This window comes from Sarcophilus harrisii, chromosome 4, assembly GCF_902635505.1.
Source record: "Sarcophilus harrisii chromosome 4, mSarHar1.11, whole genome shotgun sequence".
Taxonomy (NCBI): domain Eukaryota; kingdom Metazoa; phylum Chordata; class Mammalia; order Dasyuromorphia; family Dasyuridae; genus Sarcophilus; species Sarcophilus harrisii.
Genome location: NC_045429.1, coordinates 327,737,722 through 327,756,242, shown reverse-complemented (window position 1 = coordinate 327,756,242; position 18,521 = coordinate 327,737,722). Strand labels below are relative to the sequence as shown.

At 45.1% G+C, this 18,521-nt stretch overlaps 1 protein-coding gene across 2 annotated transcripts in view; it reads right to left on the bottom strand.

Moving 5' to 3' along the window:
* Positions 1 to 1,602: 1,602 nt before the first annotated feature.
* MAP3K14 (mitogen-activated protein kinase kinase kinase 14) overlaps positions 1,603 to 18,521 on the bottom strand; it is a 46,694-nt gene continuing 29,775 nt past the window's right edge. The window contains exons 4-16 of one of the 2 annotated variants that reach the window (XM_031965988.1): positions 17,480 to 17,690; positions 16,777 to 17,349; positions 16,057 to 16,194; positions 11,146 to 11,275; positions 10,730 to 10,861; positions 9,578 to 9,682; positions 8,165 to 8,328; positions 7,693 to 7,843; positions 6,787 to 7,146; positions 6,463 to 6,569; positions 5,684 to 5,828; positions 4,504 to 4,604; positions 1,603 to 4,232 (exon numbers count right to left, since the gene is read on the bottom strand). In XM_031965988.1, the coding sequence (XP_031821848.1) occupies positions 4,068 to 4,232; positions 4,504 to 4,604; positions 5,684 to 5,828; positions 6,463 to 6,569; positions 6,787 to 7,146; positions 7,693 to 7,843; positions 8,165 to 8,328; positions 9,578 to 9,682; positions 10,730 to 10,861; positions 11,146 to 11,275; positions 16,057 to 16,194; positions 16,777 to 17,349; positions 17,480 to 17,690 (2,482 nt within the window). In that variant the 3' untranslated portion in view covers positions 1,603 to 4,067. The remainder of the gene's footprint in view (positions 4,233 to 4,503; positions 4,605 to 5,683; positions 5,829 to 6,462; positions 6,570 to 6,786; positions 7,147 to 7,692; positions 7,844 to 8,164; positions 8,329 to 9,577; positions 9,683 to 10,729; positions 10,862 to 11,145; positions 11,276 to 16,056; positions 16,195 to 16,776; positions 17,350 to 17,479; positions 17,691 to 18,521) is intronic. The other variant, XM_003768435.4, reaches the window with a different exon arrangement.

Here is an 18,521-nt window from a genome sequence, read left to right as displayed (position 1 = left end):
GCCCCGCGGGCCTGCGGGGTCCTGGCCCCTTCCGGGCCCGGTTAGCGTGCTCTTGGCCGCGGCTCCGGAGCGGCTGCTCCATCCCCGGCTTATTGTTACAGACGAGGAAACGGAGGCCCACAGGGGGAAGCCGCTTGCCCAGATCGCGCGGCTAGTGAGTGAGTGAGGCTGGATTTGAACTCGGGAGGAGGAATCTTCCCGACTCCAGGTTGGCGTGCCGTGCGCTCTGGCGCCATCTAGCGGCCCCGTGTGACTCTCGGCAAGTCATTTCCCCCCCCCCCCCCCGCCGTGTTTTCTCCCCTATAAAAGGGGGATGGATGACCTGGGCTCTCCCGGGCCTGGGTCAGAGAAGAATCCCTAGTGCCTTGTGAACCTTAAGGAGCTATGGAGACGCAGCTGTTTCTCCATACGTACAACACAGCACAAGCTCTTTTAGTTCCAGTCTCCCTGTTTTGACACAGGGAACGCCCCCCACTTTTCCTGTCCCTTGTCTGCCTTTCCTGCGGCACCAAGTGACTCCGAAAGCGCGGTCGCTGTGCTGTACGATCCCCGTGACATGTGCATTAGTGAGGTTTCGGTCTCTGGGCAGGAAGCAAACGGGTGTGTGTGTGTGTGTGTGTGTGTGTGAGAGAGAGACTTCCTGCTTCTGCAGGGGTTGGTTACTTTGCTCAAAGGACGTCGGTGCAGCTGGGGCTTCAGGGCTTTGGTTCCTAGGGGAGTCACACCTCCATGGACTTTGCACTCCAGGGCCCCCAGTGGCTCATCCAGAGACGCACGCCCTGGAAGGAAGGAGTGAACACACATACACACGCGTAGATGCCCCGAGGTCTGGAGTGGCTCATTGCCACACAGTTAGGGTTTCGGAGGGAATCTGAATTCGTCTTCCTGACTCAGTTTCCAGTCCTTTCCAAGACTGGATAAATCCCGGAGTTGCGGGGCAGAATCTTCCCTCTTCCACTTGGTGTTTTCAGGGTCTCAGACCCAGTTCAAATTTATCATCCATTGACGGAGAGAACTCGGTGCCTCCAGGCAGCCATTCTGTTGGTCCCCTGCTTTCAGACACTGCCTACAAGAGGGGTTCTCAGACTGACAGAACTGAGCCACAGTGGGCTAGCTCCCAGCTCTAAGAAACTGGACAGCACACACCAGGCAGGACTCTGGGCTCCCTCTGCCGTTCTCCTCAGGCGGGCGGCTGCAGAGGTGGGAAGTCTGTGCTGGGAAGCGTGCTCTGTGCCCCTTTCTCTCCCGCCCTGGCAGCTGTCTCCTCCTCCTCCTCCCTTAGTCCTGGATGCTCGCTGCTGGGCTCCTTTTGGTTGGGAGGACCAGGCATTTAGGCCACTAGGTGTGTTGGTCCCATGTCAGCCTGCTCTCCTCCCGGCTGGGGTTGGACGGTTTCCAGGGACTTCCCTGCTGCTGGGTGGAGCACCTGGCATGGCATGCATGCATGGAGTTCTAGACTCTGCCATAGAAGTGGGGAAGGGCACAACATAAAGACACTGAAAACACCCCTTGCATCTATTCAGGGAATAGTCTAGAAAGACTCCACCCAGAGGTTAAAGGAGGTTTCGGGTCAGCTGCCAAGAGAAGCAACAAGGTCTCACGTACAAAGGAGAGGAGACATACTTGTTTAGGAAAATAATCACCATTCCAAACTTTTATTTTTTTTGAAGGCAAGACTTAGAGTCCAACTCTGAAGAGCTGTGCACACATTTCAGTTGAGGTTTGTAGACACTGATGCCGGTGATGCGAGGAGGGCAGTAATGAGACTGAGGTACTTGTTTCATGTTTGGATGAAATGTGTCCTGGGCAGCAAAAGACTCTACCAGAAGTGTCTACTGGCATTTGGGGGATCTCAGGGCTGCACTCAGGGAGACGGATTTGACAAATTTGGGCCCCCAGAATGTGTTACTGCCCCCTTCTTTTTGTGGAGCAGCATCTTAAGGACCTTAAGATGTTCTTCACATGCCTGAGTCATAGATTTAGAGCTAGAAGGGACCTCAGGCCATTTATTAACCTAGCTTCATTTTACAGACGAGGAGACCAAAGGTCAGAGAGCCTGAGGGACATTCACGGCATTATACACATAAAGGGCAGAGACAGGATTTGAAACAAGGTCATCTAACTTCAGACTTTCCGCTGAACGTGTTGAGGCTCATTCACAATTCACTGTCAGGCTTCAGGACTCTCAGACCCCTCCACCCCTATCCCCATGATAACACAGAACACAGCATGCCAGAGCCTTTGGAGGGGGTTCAGTATCCTATGATGGACCCATCTGTAGAATACAAGGTTCAAGGGAGAAGGCCAGGGTGAGGAGACTCCCATGGCAGAGTAGCTGTGGGGCCACTGGGGCCGTGACTGCCCCTCCTCCTAAATGTAAACAGTTCACAGTTGGCTTAATGCTACATGGGAAGGATGCAATGGTCATAATGGGAAAGGGGCAGGGGCCAGAAGATTCTTAGGCCTTGCTCTGCCCCTGACAAAGGCTAAAGTCTTTTCAGCCCCTCTTCTGGGCAGCTGGGGAATCAGGGTGGAGTCGGTGGGAAATCTTGTAATTCATTCTGCTTAGAGCTTTACAATCATCTGAAGTGTAAAAATAAAAAGTGGAGGACATACGGAAACTGATTTGCCCTCAAAGGGAGCAGTAATGCCCCAAAGTGCTTTGAGAAAAAAGTCTGCATGAGGACCAAAGTGCACCAAAGTGCTGCTCTCAGTGCTTGGAAGGAATATGGCCTCAGCTGGCTGGCCCCAAAAAGGCACCTTAGCACCCTGACCTGCTCCACTAGATCCTTGCTGAGAGGAATACCGCACCTCAATGGAATCCAGGGGCCAAAGCTCTGCCAGCTACAACCAATAATTTACTTGGCATTTTGGGGGACACTTCATGAAGCAAAGTGCTTTGATACTATCTCACTACATTGCCACCACATCCTTAGAAAGGAAGGATACTGCAACCATTTTTACATATGAGTAAACTGGGGAGACTTATGAGCCGAAGGTCACAGAGTCATTAGTAGAGCTGAGAACAGAACTTGGTTTTCTCTCCATCCTCAGTCAATCCCAGTTCAGCTGTACATGAAGGGAACTCTGAAACTGCGTGATGCTAACTCCACTACCTGGGACAGTAATGGACTTCTCAAACACACTCTCACCAGAAACTGTATTCAACCTGGTTTCCATGATGGAAGGTAAGTGGGAAGAGAAATTCACTAAATAGGCCATTTATCAACTGCCAATGGAACAGAAAACATGCATTAGATATTGTGGAATTCAGACAGGCTCAGTTCTACTGAGACTCATGTCACACAAATACTTTCTCAAATAGATATACAGCCTACCCCTCCAAAACAATTCTAATAAGGGGAGATTTATGCCTTTAGGATTTCTTTGTATCTGAAAGTCTCTCATTTTAAAATAGGAAGAGAGACAGAGAAGATTGGGTATCATTGCAAGGCCCAAACTGCAGCATGAAGGGGAGTAGGTGGAATGTGGCCTGGCCAGAAGGGAGCAAAAATGGAACGCCTCAGTCTTTTTGCTTAAGGGAGTACCCCATCTTCCTCACTAGTTCCTGTAACTGGAAAAGAGGAGCACCTTTTGGAAAGCCATCCTGTTCACACCTAACTGCTGGGAGGAAAGCAGGGCAAAGTGGCTGTCCCACATTTCCCTTCAACAACTCTAGCCAAGGCTGCTCTTTCCCTGTTGCTCCAAGGTGATTCACTACTGCAGAATATGCCACGCCATCTCTCCTCTGCCAAGAGAGGAAACTCCTTTCTATTCCTAGGAAGGAAGATTTTAACATCTTCCTCCTCCACAAACAGCACTGCCCATACCGATTCCTTGAGTCAGGACTCAAGTGAAGATGACTACACATGCTGCTTCTCCATCACACAGGTGGGATTACTGGGTGGACCGCCAGAAGTTTCCAAGTCCCAGCTTTCATCCCTATTAGGAGATGCTAAGTCCCTTGGGGAAAGCCAAGTCCATCTCTTCAGATGGAATCAAAAGCTGGCACAGCCTCCCAAGGCTGATTTCTAGGATCCCAAGCGCTGCGGCTAGGAGGAAGTAAGTTAGGGCCTATTCTCCAGCTGACCATGCTTGACCCTCCAGGTCCAACCGAAGCTGCAGTCAGGAGCCAGGGTGCACTGCAGGTCGATGCCCGAGTCAGGTACCTCCATGTCATAGTGTATGGGCTTCCCGTCCTTGGTCACCAGGCTGAATGCGGAAGCAGGGATCTGGAAATCACAGTGAAGGACAGAGTGGACTCAAAAGAGGCATTCAGCGTCAAAGCAAGTCAGGCTACCTTGTGCCCCCATGAAGAACAAAAGCTCTTGGGAAGCAAGGTTTGTCCTATTACACTCAGAAAGTGTTTGGTCCATTCTCCTATACTTTCCCATCTCTGACCAGAGACAGCCAGCAAAGGCGTGCCCCATTAATGTCTGTTCTGTTGGGGCTTCCCACTTTTTTATTTATGACCGTGTCCGGAGGTGGTCTCTGCCATCTTACCTGGCTGCTGATTCCCGTGGCAATGTCTCCCACCTTGGTTCGGTGGAACTCTCGTATATGCAGATGCTCACCATTTAGGGACTGGATTTGAACTTTCACACCTGAAAGACATATGACCATGAGTAGGGAGAGAAGCCCCAAGACTTAGGGTCTTTAAAGCTGGGAGAGAATGGGAAGGAATAAAGTTCAAACCTTCTGTCACGATTACTTTATAATCACCTATGGGTTCCCACACTTGAGGGAAAAAGGAAATTTACCTTTTACCATGGAAGAAAACCCAAGAGACTATGCCTAAAACTACATGACTGCTTTTCTCCCAGGAATTTTCTGCTGATACGTGGCTCTCAAACATGAAGAGCCACAATTGGCTTTCAGGGTATTATGGACACAAAAATACACATTCCAATTTAGATGCAGGTTAGTATAGATGTAAAAACAAACCAATGGCTACTACACAGGCAGTGGGCAACAAAAAAAATTAAAAGTACAACTCATTGCAATGGAGCCTGACTTGACTACTGATCCTATACAATTCGATATATCATCAGTATGGCAGTGGTAACTGGGAAGGGATGGGGAAATTTTTAATGTGCTGATGGGAGTTTCTAAGTCTTATTTGCAAAGCCACAAAACTGGGCTTGTGGGCCAACTTTCAAAAGAGGGCCATTTTTCTTGCCTTTCCTCCCTCCCCCTGTGGTTTGGCATCAGCATCCTGAAGATTCCAGCGCCAAAGCACAACCGCAGAGTGTCCTGGATTATGGCAGACACAGAAGAATTACTGAGCTCTGGGTTGACACTTCCAAAGGGACCTGTTTTCTCCTTTCCTACTCAGCGGATAGAATGAATTTATCATTTTCTCTTTTTGGCTCTCTTTTAGGGTGGAAGACATTGTCTGCTTTATCTAAGTTGGGGTCCTTCCAATACCCTAGAAATTTCAGTCCACAATTCAGAAAATATTGAGAAAAATATTTTTCCCAATCCCCTGTGCTGGAAAAAGCCAGAGATGGAGGAGGGCTTTCGTCCATTTTCTGAATAGGCGAATCAAGTTCTGAAAACTACTGCTGCTGTGAGCTAACAGGAGAGGGAAAAATGAATAACTCAATGTTCTTGGGCAGACCGAATGTCATTCTCCAGAGGTAGGGCCAAGGGAGCCTGAGCTTAGGCAGGCAATTGATCCTACCATTGAAATAGCTGGGCATGTCTGTGTGCCGACTTCGCCCCAGTAAGTTATTCCAGCTGAAACTCTGCCCATCTGCCTGACTGTTCCACGAGTGGATTCCAGAGCTGAAGTTCTCTCGTAAGCTTTGAGAAACCTTGGACAGGTTCTGAAATCAAAAGGAGACAAAGTCAGCTTGCTTATTCCCTATCTTACGATTACAACCCAGGGCTGAGACTAATTTCCTGTCTGTCACATTTTGGGGAAAGATGTCATCTTCTTTCTAAAATTGTCGGGGAAACAGTTAAAATTCCAGATGGGTTCACTGGTCTAGGCTGACACTATTCAACCTGCAAGGATTTGTGCAGGGGCTCATGAAGGGCCTGACATAAAGGGAAAGGCGAATTATCTGAATAAGGGCCAATAAACCAATTCTGTAATATTTTGGGGTTATTTGGACCCACTTCTGTATCAATTGAAACTGGACTATCTTCTTAAAACAATTTCCCTGTGAAATGCTAGCTTCTGATTACTAAAGAAAATGTGGACAAACTTGGAGTAAGGGAATCTGCTTGTTTTCTTCCTCTATTCACACACAGGATATTCACCAGCTTCTACAAGTAATCAATTAACCTAATTTCCCAATATGAACCTGTCCTGTGAGATCCAGACTGTGTGCATAATCGACACAGAAAACAAGGAATGGAAAGCCATCAACCCAGTAACTGAACTATTAAAACTCTGATCTATGCCAAGGAAGGGCTCCTATCTCCAGAGCAGTCCTTAGAAAATGAGTTTTTTACCTTCTCACCAGCATCAGATAGGGAGAGGCTGTCAATGCTGAGACAAGAGAGCATTTGCTCCTGCTCCTCTAGGGAGTAAGGCTGAGACAGACTGTTCAGAAATAATTCTGCAAGAAAAAGGCAGGACCAGGTATAAATCACCAGAATAGGCTTACTCCCCCCACCCTTGGAAGAACTCAAAGAGGAGCCAAAAGCAGGAAATCTCACTGGAGAGTGTTAAGAGGAGAACCTACAAAATACTGAGCTAAGGAGGAAGAACTGGCCACCCCAGAACCAGGCCCTCTCAGTGACCAGGCCTGGATTGTCTCAAGAGAAGGTCATTACCTATCTCAAGTTGCTGAAGTTCCTCATCTGAAGAGGTTGATTTTCGCTCCCCTGAAGCAAAGCTCTTGGCAGGGATGTGGCCCAGGGAAGAAAGGGGCAGAAGTTCCCAAGTCCCAGACTCCTCTTGGCTCAGCCTCAGAGGCAACAATTTATTTCGCTCTGGTGGCTCTGGTGGTAAAGGTGGCTGAAGTTTGGTGGTCAAACCCACTGTTTCAGTGGCCAGTCCAGGTCCTGGAGCCTCTGAGATGGGCTCACTTGACATAGACAAGGATTCCAGTGTTTCTAGACTATTCTCTTTGTTTGAAGGCAACTGTCTTGGTTCCTTATATTGTCCTCTCCAAGGACTTTTCAAACCTCCCACTAAAAAAACATAAAGGATACATACAGAGGTGAAACATTACACTTCTACTTTTCTATGGGTCCTCAGGTACCTGGAAATGGTATCTTTAAGAAAGTTCCATATTGGGGGAGCTAGGGAACAGGCTGACAAGAAGACAAAGAAAAGCTCATGGGGAAGGGAATCAAGGTAGTTTCCAGAGCTGGGGGATGCTTCAGACTCAAACTTATCTGTTTGTGATTAGAGTAATTTTTAAAATTCTACTTTTAATGCTGCTAACTATATGATTAAGAAATGGCAGAACATACTAGGGAGAAGGTCTCAGTTAATAGCACTCCAGAGATGCAGTTTTAGACTCTTAGGAGTAAACTAATCTTCCCTTGCTCCCAAAGCTCCCCTTATTCCCAGTTAGTGCTCCTCAGGAGGAATATGCCCATAGAATGCTGTATTTGTGGACTAGGTCAACAACAAAGTTTGGGAATTCTGTTGATTTTGTCAAATTGATCTCAGAGGCTTCCTAGCTTGGGGAGGTGATAGCCCAGTAAAAGAAGAAGTATTAAGTTCCTTACCTTGCTGCAATGCCAGAAAGATCTTTCTCCTTAACTCTGTGGCAGATGCCCTGTGGACAGGTTCTTTCTCTAATCCTTCTTGGATGGCCTGAGCAGTAAGAGGTGTGCAAGAAGGAGGAATCTCTCTCACAGGTGGTGGCTCATTAGCAATCTGTGAGATTTTGAAAGAAAAGTGGGTGGGCTTTGTCTTGAGGAATAAATCCTCTATATTCAGTTTCTTCTTACTATACTCTGTTTTGGAGTCAAAATGTTAAAACTTAGGCTCTAGTCAGAGATCTTGAAGGTACAAGTAATGGCTTGACCTATGCAAGCTCTACCTAAAAGGAGAATGATGCTAGATGGAGATACAAAAGGATCAGGCAGCAGGAAAATGGATGTCCTTCAGTTCTGAACCCATCAGGGCACATGGGTGTGGTGGTGGGGGAATCTCTGACCCATCCAGGCAACTCCTGGACATGCTATCATCACTCACCTTGAGGCAGAGAGGCCGACTATAATACTGGGTCCAAGGATGACATCCATTGAGCATGTGCAGCATCATGCAGCAGCTGCTCCAGATGTCTACCTTTGAGTCACAGCATTTTCCCATCACCACTTCTGGGGCCATGTGGGTCTCTGTGCCAGGGATGTAGTCCCCTGGAAGGACAAGGGTAAAATCATTTCTTAGAATTCTAGCAAGCAGGAGGCCGAGGAGATAACCACCTACTGATCTCCCATGGCTTCCTTCAAAATAACTATGTAAAAGCACTCTGAAGATATAAATCTTCTAAATGAAATTCACATTTGATGAATCAAATTGGTGAAAATGCATACAGTACAATCTGTCCTAGGGCCTGGTGAAATTGTGTCTCTAATAGTCTCTGACCTCTGTAGTAAACTTCTTAATGCGCTTTTTAAAAGTGTGGTTGTTGTGGTCAAATAATGAAAATAAAATTTATACTTAGAATTCCCAACATGAGTTTCTGAATAAGAAAAGATCAAATATGGCTAAGTTTGCTTTCTTCAGGCAAAATCAACACATTTTAAAATCCAGGATCTAGGTGAACGGAAAGATATCTTCAAGTATGTCAATCCAAAATTGTAGTTTTGTTTATACTACTAGTTACTTAGTTAACTAGTGGTCACAAAAGTAGGGTTAATCTTTGATCTATCATTCTTACTATTGGGTCTGTATTCAAGAAAGATAGTAAAAAAAAAAAAAAAAGGGAGAAAGGTCCCACTTGCGTAAAAATGTTTGGAGCAGCTCTTTTTGTAGTGGCAAAGAACTAGAAACTGAATGGATGCCCATTAGTTGAGGGAATGGCTGAATAAGTTATGGTATATGAATGTGATGGATTATTATTGTTTTATAAGAAATGATTAGCAGGATCTCAGAAAAGCCTGGAAACACCTACATGAACTGATGCTGAGTGAAGCAAGCAGAACTGGGAGAACATCGTACATAGTAACAATAGGATTATATGATGATCAACTCTGATAGATTTAGGCTCTTCATAACAATTCGGTGATTCGAGGCAATTCCAATTGATTTGGGAACTATGGAGAACTATGGAGACTGAATGTGAATCGAAATAATATTTTCACCTTTTTGTTGTTGGTTTGTTTTTTCTTTCTTGTGGTTTTTTCCTTTTTGGTCTGATTTTTCTTGCACAACATGACAAATAAGGAAATATATTGAAAAGAATTGCACATATTTAACCTATATCAGATTGCTTGCTGTCTTGGGGAGGGGAGAGTTAAGGGAAGGAGGGAGAAAAATTTAGAACACAAAGTTTTACAAAAATGTATGTTAAAAACTATCTTTACATGTATTTGGAAAAATAAATTACTATTTAAAACCAAAGCAAAAGTGGGGTTAATCCAAGAGCCCTGACAGGAGCCTTACCTGTAAGAAAGGACTTTCCCAAGCCATCAGGCTGTAAGCTGGTAGAATGGCCAAAGTCACAGAGGAGTGCCCGGCTGCCATCACCGGACAAGAGAACATTGTCAGCTGTTGGGAGCCCAGAGAAAGAAGGCAAAGATCAGGGAGGAGAGTGATGCCAATTTCCAAACCACCCCCAGTCTAGCCTGGTATAGTCCCCAATGAGCCACATTCTGGCTAACTCACAGCAGTTTTGGATGTTTCTAACTAATTTTATTACTCATAAAAGGGAGAAGGTTATAGCTCACACTGAAATTTGACTCAAACTTTGTAAACTTCCCTCCCAAAGCTCTGTTGTCATTCATTTTATTCTGGGCTACTTTCAATCACTCCAGTGTAGGAGGTGCTGGTCAGTTTGGCACAGATGTACCATTAGGGAAAGGCTGGCCTGCAGGGAAAGAAGGGGAAAAGGGTGCCCAAAATACTCTTTTGATGGCATTGTCTCCAAAATTCTAATTTGTAAAGTGCATTTTTAGCATTCCCAAATCTAGTTCTGGGATTGTAGATGTTTAGGATGACTTGTCAATTCTCCAACAATACCACTTGCTACAATGGTCGAGAGTCAAGATCACTAAAAATGTGTTCCCTTTGACAAGAGAATAGGTTCTTAACATTTATGGGGTAACTGTTCTAGAGCTTTCCCTCTGTTATTTCCTGTTAATCCTGTATACAGCTTGCTTTGTGTATTTTTATTTGCATGTTACCTACCCCTATTTGATTGTAAGCTCCTTAAAGGTAGGTTCTTGCCTTTTGCCTCTTTTTGTATCCCCAACACTTAGTGTAGTGCCTGGCACATAGCTGATAATGGCACATAATAAATGTTGATTATGATGGGCCCCTTTAGAAGTCAAGTGAAAGCTATGGATTTCTTCTCAGAATAACATTTTAAATACATCAAATACATAAGATTACAAAGAAAACAAATTATACTGGAAATATTTTTAAAAAATATAACAACTTCACAGACTCCAGTTAAGAACATCTTATTAGAGGATGATTGGCAAGGAAGGAAAAAATAGGAAGATCATTCAGCAAAATGGAGTCAAGGAACTTCTGGCCAAAGATTCTCTGAACTCAGCCAGCTCCAGGTCAGGATGACAAGACTGTGATTTTCACCTTTCACATCTCCATGTAGAATCCTTCGTGTATGGAGATATTCCAGCCCTTCCAAGGCTTGGCCCAAGTAAAAAAGGGCTCGGTCTTCTGGGAGGCAGCCCTTCTGTTTTATCAGCTGACCCAGTGAGCCACCTAAGAGGAAAAAAATTAGTTCTAGTCTTTAGACTGTGAAATACAAAAAATAAACCTCTTCTCTAAGACCCTCCCTCTAATAAAGTATGGTCTTAGCTGCTGGTCAAGAAGGGAACTAAGTAGAGTAGCAACAATCAGAGGCTAATTAAAGAATTCCCACCAAAGGAAGGGAGATACAACATAACAAAGAACTGAAGAGGATGAGAGAAGTTCTCATCTTCCGAGAAGCAAAGAAAGAGGTACTCTTATAAGATGAGGAAGGGCCTCAAGTCATTTTTTCTTACCTTCCATAAGCTCCATAAAGATGTTGATCCAGGGACCTTCCTTCACAGCACCATACAAGGGGACGAAGTTGGGTGATGTCAGTCCAGCGCATGCCGTTAACTCCTCTGCACGAAAAACTCCGACATGTACCTGGAAGTCACCAAGGGGGAGACAAAAGTTAGTTGGAACCTTCAAATTATTAGAATGAACAACATGAGATGGTTTATTTGGCATCTTTTCAACCAGAAATTTCTGTCTCCTTCTGGTACAATGCTAACTATTTATGATGATAACCTTGAGGGCACTGCAAGAGCACAGAGCATTTTGTAAGTTATTCATGACTCAATTGCAGATCAGGGTTTTATTGTCAGGCACATTTTATTTTATTGAAGTTTTCCCCAAATGGCAATCCAAATTTGTAGTACATATAGCTTAATGTTAACTACAATATCTCAACACTATCTGCAATCATGCTGGCTAACAATAATTTGTAGTATTTATTCAATAACCAGATTCTTAGCATTTTGCCAGTAGTGGATCTAATTGAGAAAAACTAAAATACAGTCCCTCTGCATTCTTGGGATAGGGGAAAAGGGAGGAGAGATAGCAGCAGTGGTCATGATACTCTAATTTGATGGCAGCTTCTATAAAATCAGCCTGCAACCTACTAGCATTTGGGTCTCTTCTTATAAAATCTGTGTTTCCATGCAGACTACTGGTCAGATTTCCTCAGTCACTTGTGCTTTGGATTTTTATTAAAAGGAACCTTTCAGACCCAAGCTCTGAAATACTCCACACATTTTTTTCCTGTCCAATCAGAACCCCTTCTCTGATTCTTGAAAGCACTGTTGAACAGTAGAGGGCACCAGTATAGCAGCGTCTCCTCTCTTTTCCCCCTCCCCCCAACTCCAAGGGATCTACAATATGGCTCACATGGTTTTTCTTAGTGATTTAGTAGAGCAGAACAGCTAATCTGCAAAGCAGAAGCTCTGATTGCACAAGAAACTCTGGATGTGCTGCCTCTGTATGGAAAATGTAGCTTTCCTAATTATAAACAGTGTAGTGGGTAGCTTAGTAAAAAGTTTTAAGAACTTGCTCAAAATTTTTTTCCTTAAACTTATCAGTCTTCCCAGATCTAAAATCCTTAACCAAAAGGCAAGAGGATAAGAATTTCTTCATGACTGAAAAATGCAAACTTGAAAGGTGTTTTTAATATTTCAAAAGATCTGTAGATATAACTTAACTCTGCAATATTTCAGACTTTACTGGAGATATGCGTGTTTATGAGGGTATGAGGCTGTGCTGGGCATCAGACAGAGCAAATCAGAGGCATTCTCTGCTCTTAAGGAGCTAACACTAAGCCTATGGCATGATGAGTTAGCTAAGATCCCATCATGACAAATTAGTATGTTGTTGTTCAGTCGTGTTTGACTCTCTGTGAGCCCAATTGGGGTTTTCTCGACCGAGATACCGGAGCAGTTTGCCATTTCCTTCTCTAACTCATTCTACAGATGAGGAAATTGAGGCAAGCCTGGATAAGAGATTTACTGAGAGTCAAGAAATTGGTAAACTTTGAACTCAGGTCTTTCTGCCCTTAGGCTTGAGACTCTACCTACTGTAGCACTTAGTGGCCCTTTACAAGTTATTCTGACCACTGATTCGAGGATTTTCAGTCGGTAAGCACTTGCCACGTGTGGTGAGTTGTGTGATTCTAACACTGTAGAAGGAGAACCAACAAGGGCTGGCCTCATCATGTGGCATCTGCCCTTCTGAGTTCTTCCCCTGGAACGAGGAAGCCTCAACTTTCCTGCTGTTTCTGACTCTGATCTCCCAGATTTGTGCTCGGTTCTCTTCCTCATTACTGAGCCCAAGCATGCTAGCTCCAAGAGGAGAGGTGACTAGGGAACTGCTTTGCCAGCTACATCTGGGCATCAGAACTGAATGAAGCACTGACAAGATCTGGTGGGGAAGCACTGAGATGAACCAGGCCATGCTGTCTTGGGCAGATGATCTGGTGCTGGAAAGTCTGATGGTGCTTTGGTCTGATAAATTTGTATTGTCTTTGGGGATTAGGAGAGGGTGAGAGATTCCCTATTTCTATGTTGCATCGTTCTTGTGGCTGAGGATTTGGAATCTTGAGAGCAATTAAGAAGTCCAGAGCTAACAAAACTTAGCAATAAGGTATTCATTTTCAAAACACTTTACAAACTAGGAAGTTCCCACCCACCCCCTGCTGTGTGGAATGGCTAAGTAGTTTTATGACCCAGTGTCAAACTCGGGCAGAGAAAGTCAGGCATTTGGCCCTGACCTCTAAGTGGAAGATGATGCCCAATGATACTGGCAAAGACTTTGTACTTCTCTTTGGGAAGGAGGTGGAGGCCCTTGGTCATTAAATGTGTGCAGTGTTTTTGCAGGTTTGGTTAACAATGGTCAATTTTCCATAAAAGGAAAGAGTTAGATTGAAGTCCAGTCTAGGGGAGGGGAGCAAGGTGTTGTAGAAGGATTGCTGTCATTTTTCCAATGGGATGGCTCCCTCCCAAATATGTTGGCTGCAAATGGAAGCTGGGGGAAGGGGGCTGGGAGAGGAAAGGCACTGAAAATGCAGTTCTGCTTGTTAGATGATCACCGAGGCCCTTTCCAGTTTTAAGAATCTTTGAGTGTGATATGATACCTCCTCCCTGTCTCACCAACCTCCAGGGCAGAGCCTTGGCCAAGAGAACATGCCACACCCTTATCCAGTCTAGATTTTAGATCTGTATGGTGGATGTCATAGCAACCACATGTTACAAACCACATTATGCTTTCTGTTTTTCACTTGGTTCAAACATAATAATCAGAACCAGTTATTAGCTCCCCTTTTGTTCTATGTTTATCAATTCATGTCTTTGAATTTGAGATGCATTCGTTTTTAAAACTGATTTTGCCCTGCATCAGGGGTGACGTTAGTCTGTTGTAACTTTGCTTCCAAATCTTTCAGCTGCTGTCACCAAGAAGAGAGGTCAAGAGGAGGAGCTGGATAGTGCCCAGTTCATAGGGGCTATATTTTAGAAGGCAAAAGAGGGGGCAGCTAAATCAGGCTGCGTAGGGCCAGGACCAGGCTGGGCACAGGTCAAGGTGAGGTCAATAGCAGCAGGCCTAAGATGCTTAGGCCCATACCATTGACTTTGATCTTAAATATTTTCCTGTCCAGGTTCATTATGTTATAGAGACAAGGCCCTGGATGGGGACCAGAAGGAGGTGAGGAAATCTGGGTCCTGGTTAACTACAGTGAGGTAAAAAAAATCATATTTATTCTCTACCATAATGCAGCTATCCACTTGGGTGGTCAGCACTCTGGAAACTTCAGCATAGGGAAATGCATTGTGCCACAGAGGTCAGAGACTCAGTCCTGGAGGGAGAGAGACCCAAGTGGAAAGTCCTGCCTCAAGCCTAGATTGGCCAGTCATTTAACCTCTGAGGGCACCCAGACAGCCTAATAAGCCTGTAAGCTAAAGAACAGCTCTCTACCTGCACTGATACTTTATTTTTAAAATTAGAGCTTTTTTTTCTGTATTGATATTAAGAAGTATTTATTAAGTGACTATCATTTGCCAGCTATCGCATTTGGTTCTGGGGATATAGTACATACAATAAGCTCACATTGGGAGTGTGTGTGGGGAAGAGACAGCAAGTATATAAAAATACATACAGTAGGGGCAGCTAGGTGGCATCAAGCCCTGAAGTCAGAAGGACTGAGCTCAAATCTGGCCCCAGACACTTAACACTTCTTAGCTGTGTGACCCTGGGCAAGTCACTTAACCCTAATTGCAATTTAAAAAAATATATATACAGAGTAAAATTAGTTCATAAATACACTCAAAAAGTAGTTAAATATAGGTCTATTTGGGGGAGAGGTGGTGAAGTCATCATGCAGAAGATGGTGCCTAAGTGGCATCTTAAAGGGAGAGAGACTCTTAGGAGGTTTAAGGAGAGAGTGAATTACAGGGCAGAGGCCTAGAGACCAGAAATGGAGAGTCATGAGTGAGGCAGTCTCCCTGGATCACAGTGGGGGAGGCTTAGTAATGTACAACGAGGCTACAAAGACTTGAACTTGCCAGGAGATCCCTACACAGATGAAATCATAAGTCTGTGTTCCTACTACTCCTCTCTGTCCCCACCCCAACCTGGAAACCCCCCTGTATGCTGGGGTAGAAATAACTAAGAAGCTTCAGTGTTCCAGGACTGGCTTTGACACACTCTTCACTTTCTCTCTTCTTTCTTCAATTCTCAATGACCATGGCTCTAGAGCCAGAAGGAACCTCACAGACCATCTAAGCCAAGATCCTCATTTGAAAGATAAAGGCACTCAGGCCCAAGGAGATTAGTTAGGTCTTCCAACTCTATAGGAGAGATCTTTCCACTCAGCCACAATGCTCCACTCATGTTTGAAATGAAAAGATTAGACTACAGAGATTTTGCTAAAGTCTTTTTCAGCTGTAAAATTCTGGAATTCTTTCTTTGCCTTTTAAATTTATCTCATTTTGACATGACCTCTTTCTCCTGCTGGGGGTGGGGGAGTACTCTCCAGATAGGCATTCAGTTCCATTCCATGTCCTGTTGACCGACTACAGCCTTGGTGGTGGTTTCATGCCCTGGCCCCCAATGCAGGGAAGCCTCCAACATGAACACGCTGGTCACTGCATTTTTGCACCTACATGTATGCAGCACACTTCTAACAAGAACCAGAGTTCCTATTTCTGGGTCATGGGAGGATGGGTGCTTTCCTCTTGGCCTTACCAAAGCAGATAGCACCAGCAGCTCTGTTACATGCCAGACCCAAAGCTGCTCCACGATTGTCCTTGAAAGAAAGCAAGGAAGGAACAGAGCTGGACATATGCCCAGCTTCCCGCATGACTGGCTGCCCTGGTTATCCTCAAGAGGCCCCTGCATACCTTTTTGACAGCACACTGAAACCCTGTCTGCTTGTCTTCCATTCTGTACACTTCCCCAAAGGAACCTCTGCCCAGGCAGTCTTGGCTCTTGGTCCAATGAACTTCTTCTTGGTACTCGTAATCCACTGGTTTGAGTTTCTAAGGAGAGACACACTTGAATCAAAGGCTAGGAATCCAAGCCCTGAATAGTGTATGGACAAAGGCCTAAAACAGAAAAGTGTTCCTAAGCTATCATTTTTGGTGGTGCTCCCTCAGCCCTGATGTCTCTAACCCAGACTCAACAAGTTGAGTACCAAGTTGCTTCTGTCTCAAAGTGATTACCCTTTTTTGGAGTACTGGAGCCTTTGAGCTTTGCAAAAGTCACCCAGTTGATGGATGTGAAGGGTGGCGAAAAAAGCTCCAAATTAATACTAGATTGTCTATTGCTCAAACCATCTGAGGTTGGTAACTAACTGGCCTGGTCACCAGAGTAGTGGCCATTCTAATAGGCTCCAATAATGGATATTTTTCTGAATGAAGTACTAACATCATTTTTGACTTAGTTGTGACAATTTAGTTTCATTTAGGAAAATTTTTTTCAACAATAGGGACCTAGAAAATGATCTTTTAGATTCTCTATCCCTCTCAGCCCTAGCCCAATATTGCCTAAAACGGATTCTTATTCTAGTTCTAAGTAGCTGGTCCACCTGCCCTGAGGAGTGAGTGCTCTTGGTGGGTTACCTCAATGAGCAGGACACCTTCATTCTCTTCTGTCTCAGGAACTGGGCCCTGGCGACCTGCCCCTCCTCCCTGCCAGGTCTTGGCGAGGCTGGTTAGATTCCTGGGCTCACCCACACTCACACTTCCCTTCAGGGCATGCACCAGATATTCCTCCACGGAAAGCTTTTCAGAGGTGCCATGCTTTGTGCAGGGAGTGTCCAGGCCTAGGCCAGACAGCTGGAATTTGCTATCTACGCGGGCCAAGTTGCTCAGCAAAAAGGTGCCCAAGGGACTGGGCTTCTGAACGAGAAGTGGGGAAAAGGGGAAAGGACGGGGCAGTCTCTTGTGGAGAAGGGAAGAGTGCAGTAGGTCTGGTTGAGGAATGAAGTCCTTAGGATGATGAAGTTTCCACACGTGGTTCAGGCACTGCATTGGGCTGATCAGTTTATGGAGTTCAGCTCGAGGGTAGGTTTTCAGTGTTGAATGCAGGCCCGTTCCTACTTTCTCAAAAGCCAATGGGCTGTGGACCATCTCCTTCAGAGGGCTGGCAAACTGAGGGACACTGGTGAAATATGGGCCTGAGGATTCATCCTCCTAATAGGGAAAACATGAGCAATAGGCAGAGCCTCTGGTGAGTAATGTCATGCAACCCCTCTCCACCCCCAACCCCTCTCAGGGGCCAGCAGAAGCCATACACAAGGGGCCTAAGGCAGAGCTTGCTCACCTGTACAGGGATCATGCAGCTTTCTTGTTCCGGGGTTTTGGGGAGAGGCTTGGCCAAGGGTTCACCCCTCTGGCCTGGCACCTTGGAGCTTTTCTTCTTTCGTTTCTTCCCAGCCTTGTTTCGCCGTTTTGCCTTCCAACAGGCAGGGGTAATTTTCCCTTCTGTTGAGTGGGCAACATTGTTGGGGATTTGGTCCAGACTATCAGATCGGCTGTCAAAGGACGAGATAATTCTGCTTCAATAGGCACATGCAAGTGCCTCCTGGGAGCCCCCCTCCTTGCCTGCCACTCCCTGTACCCCATTCTGCAAAAAGGTTCACTGAAGGGATGGTTAAGAACAAACAGGAAAGAGACAAGCACTAGGGAAGGGATGGATCTGGACACAATAAAGGAGTTGTTTTGGTCACTTTTTGAAGGATGTTTTTAGGGGAGCATTTTGCAGCTGCTGAAGGTCTCTCCTCCCTATCCCCAACTAATTCTTTTTTTTTTTTTTTTTTTTTTTAAATTTAATAGCCCTTTATTTACAGGTTACATGTATGGGTAACTTTACAGCACTGACAATTGCCAAACCTCTTGTTCCAATTTTTCCCCCCTTTCCCCCCACCCCATCCCCTAGATGGCAGGATGACCAGTAGATGTTAAATATATTAAAATATAAATTAGATACACAATAAGTATACATGACCAAACCTCCCCAACTAATTCTTAGAGGAATGTGAGATCTGTTGGGAAGATTTGAGCAGCTCCACATAAATACGAGAGTGTCTATTGCTCTCAAGTCTGGTGATTAACTGGCTTGGCTGGCAGTGGCCTCTTCCGCTTCAGTACTCTGAGCATGCATTTTCTGTATCACTTACTTGACCCTTACCGTACAGTACCTCGCATTGTTAGTGATCTTTTCCTGGGTGTATCTTATCGCCCAAGCTGCATTTGCGTGAGCTTTTTTAGGGCAGGGACCATTTATCTTAGACTTCCTCATATGCCTTCCAGTGCTTAGCACAATGTGCACTTCAAGTCCCAGCTAAAATGCCACCTTTTACAAG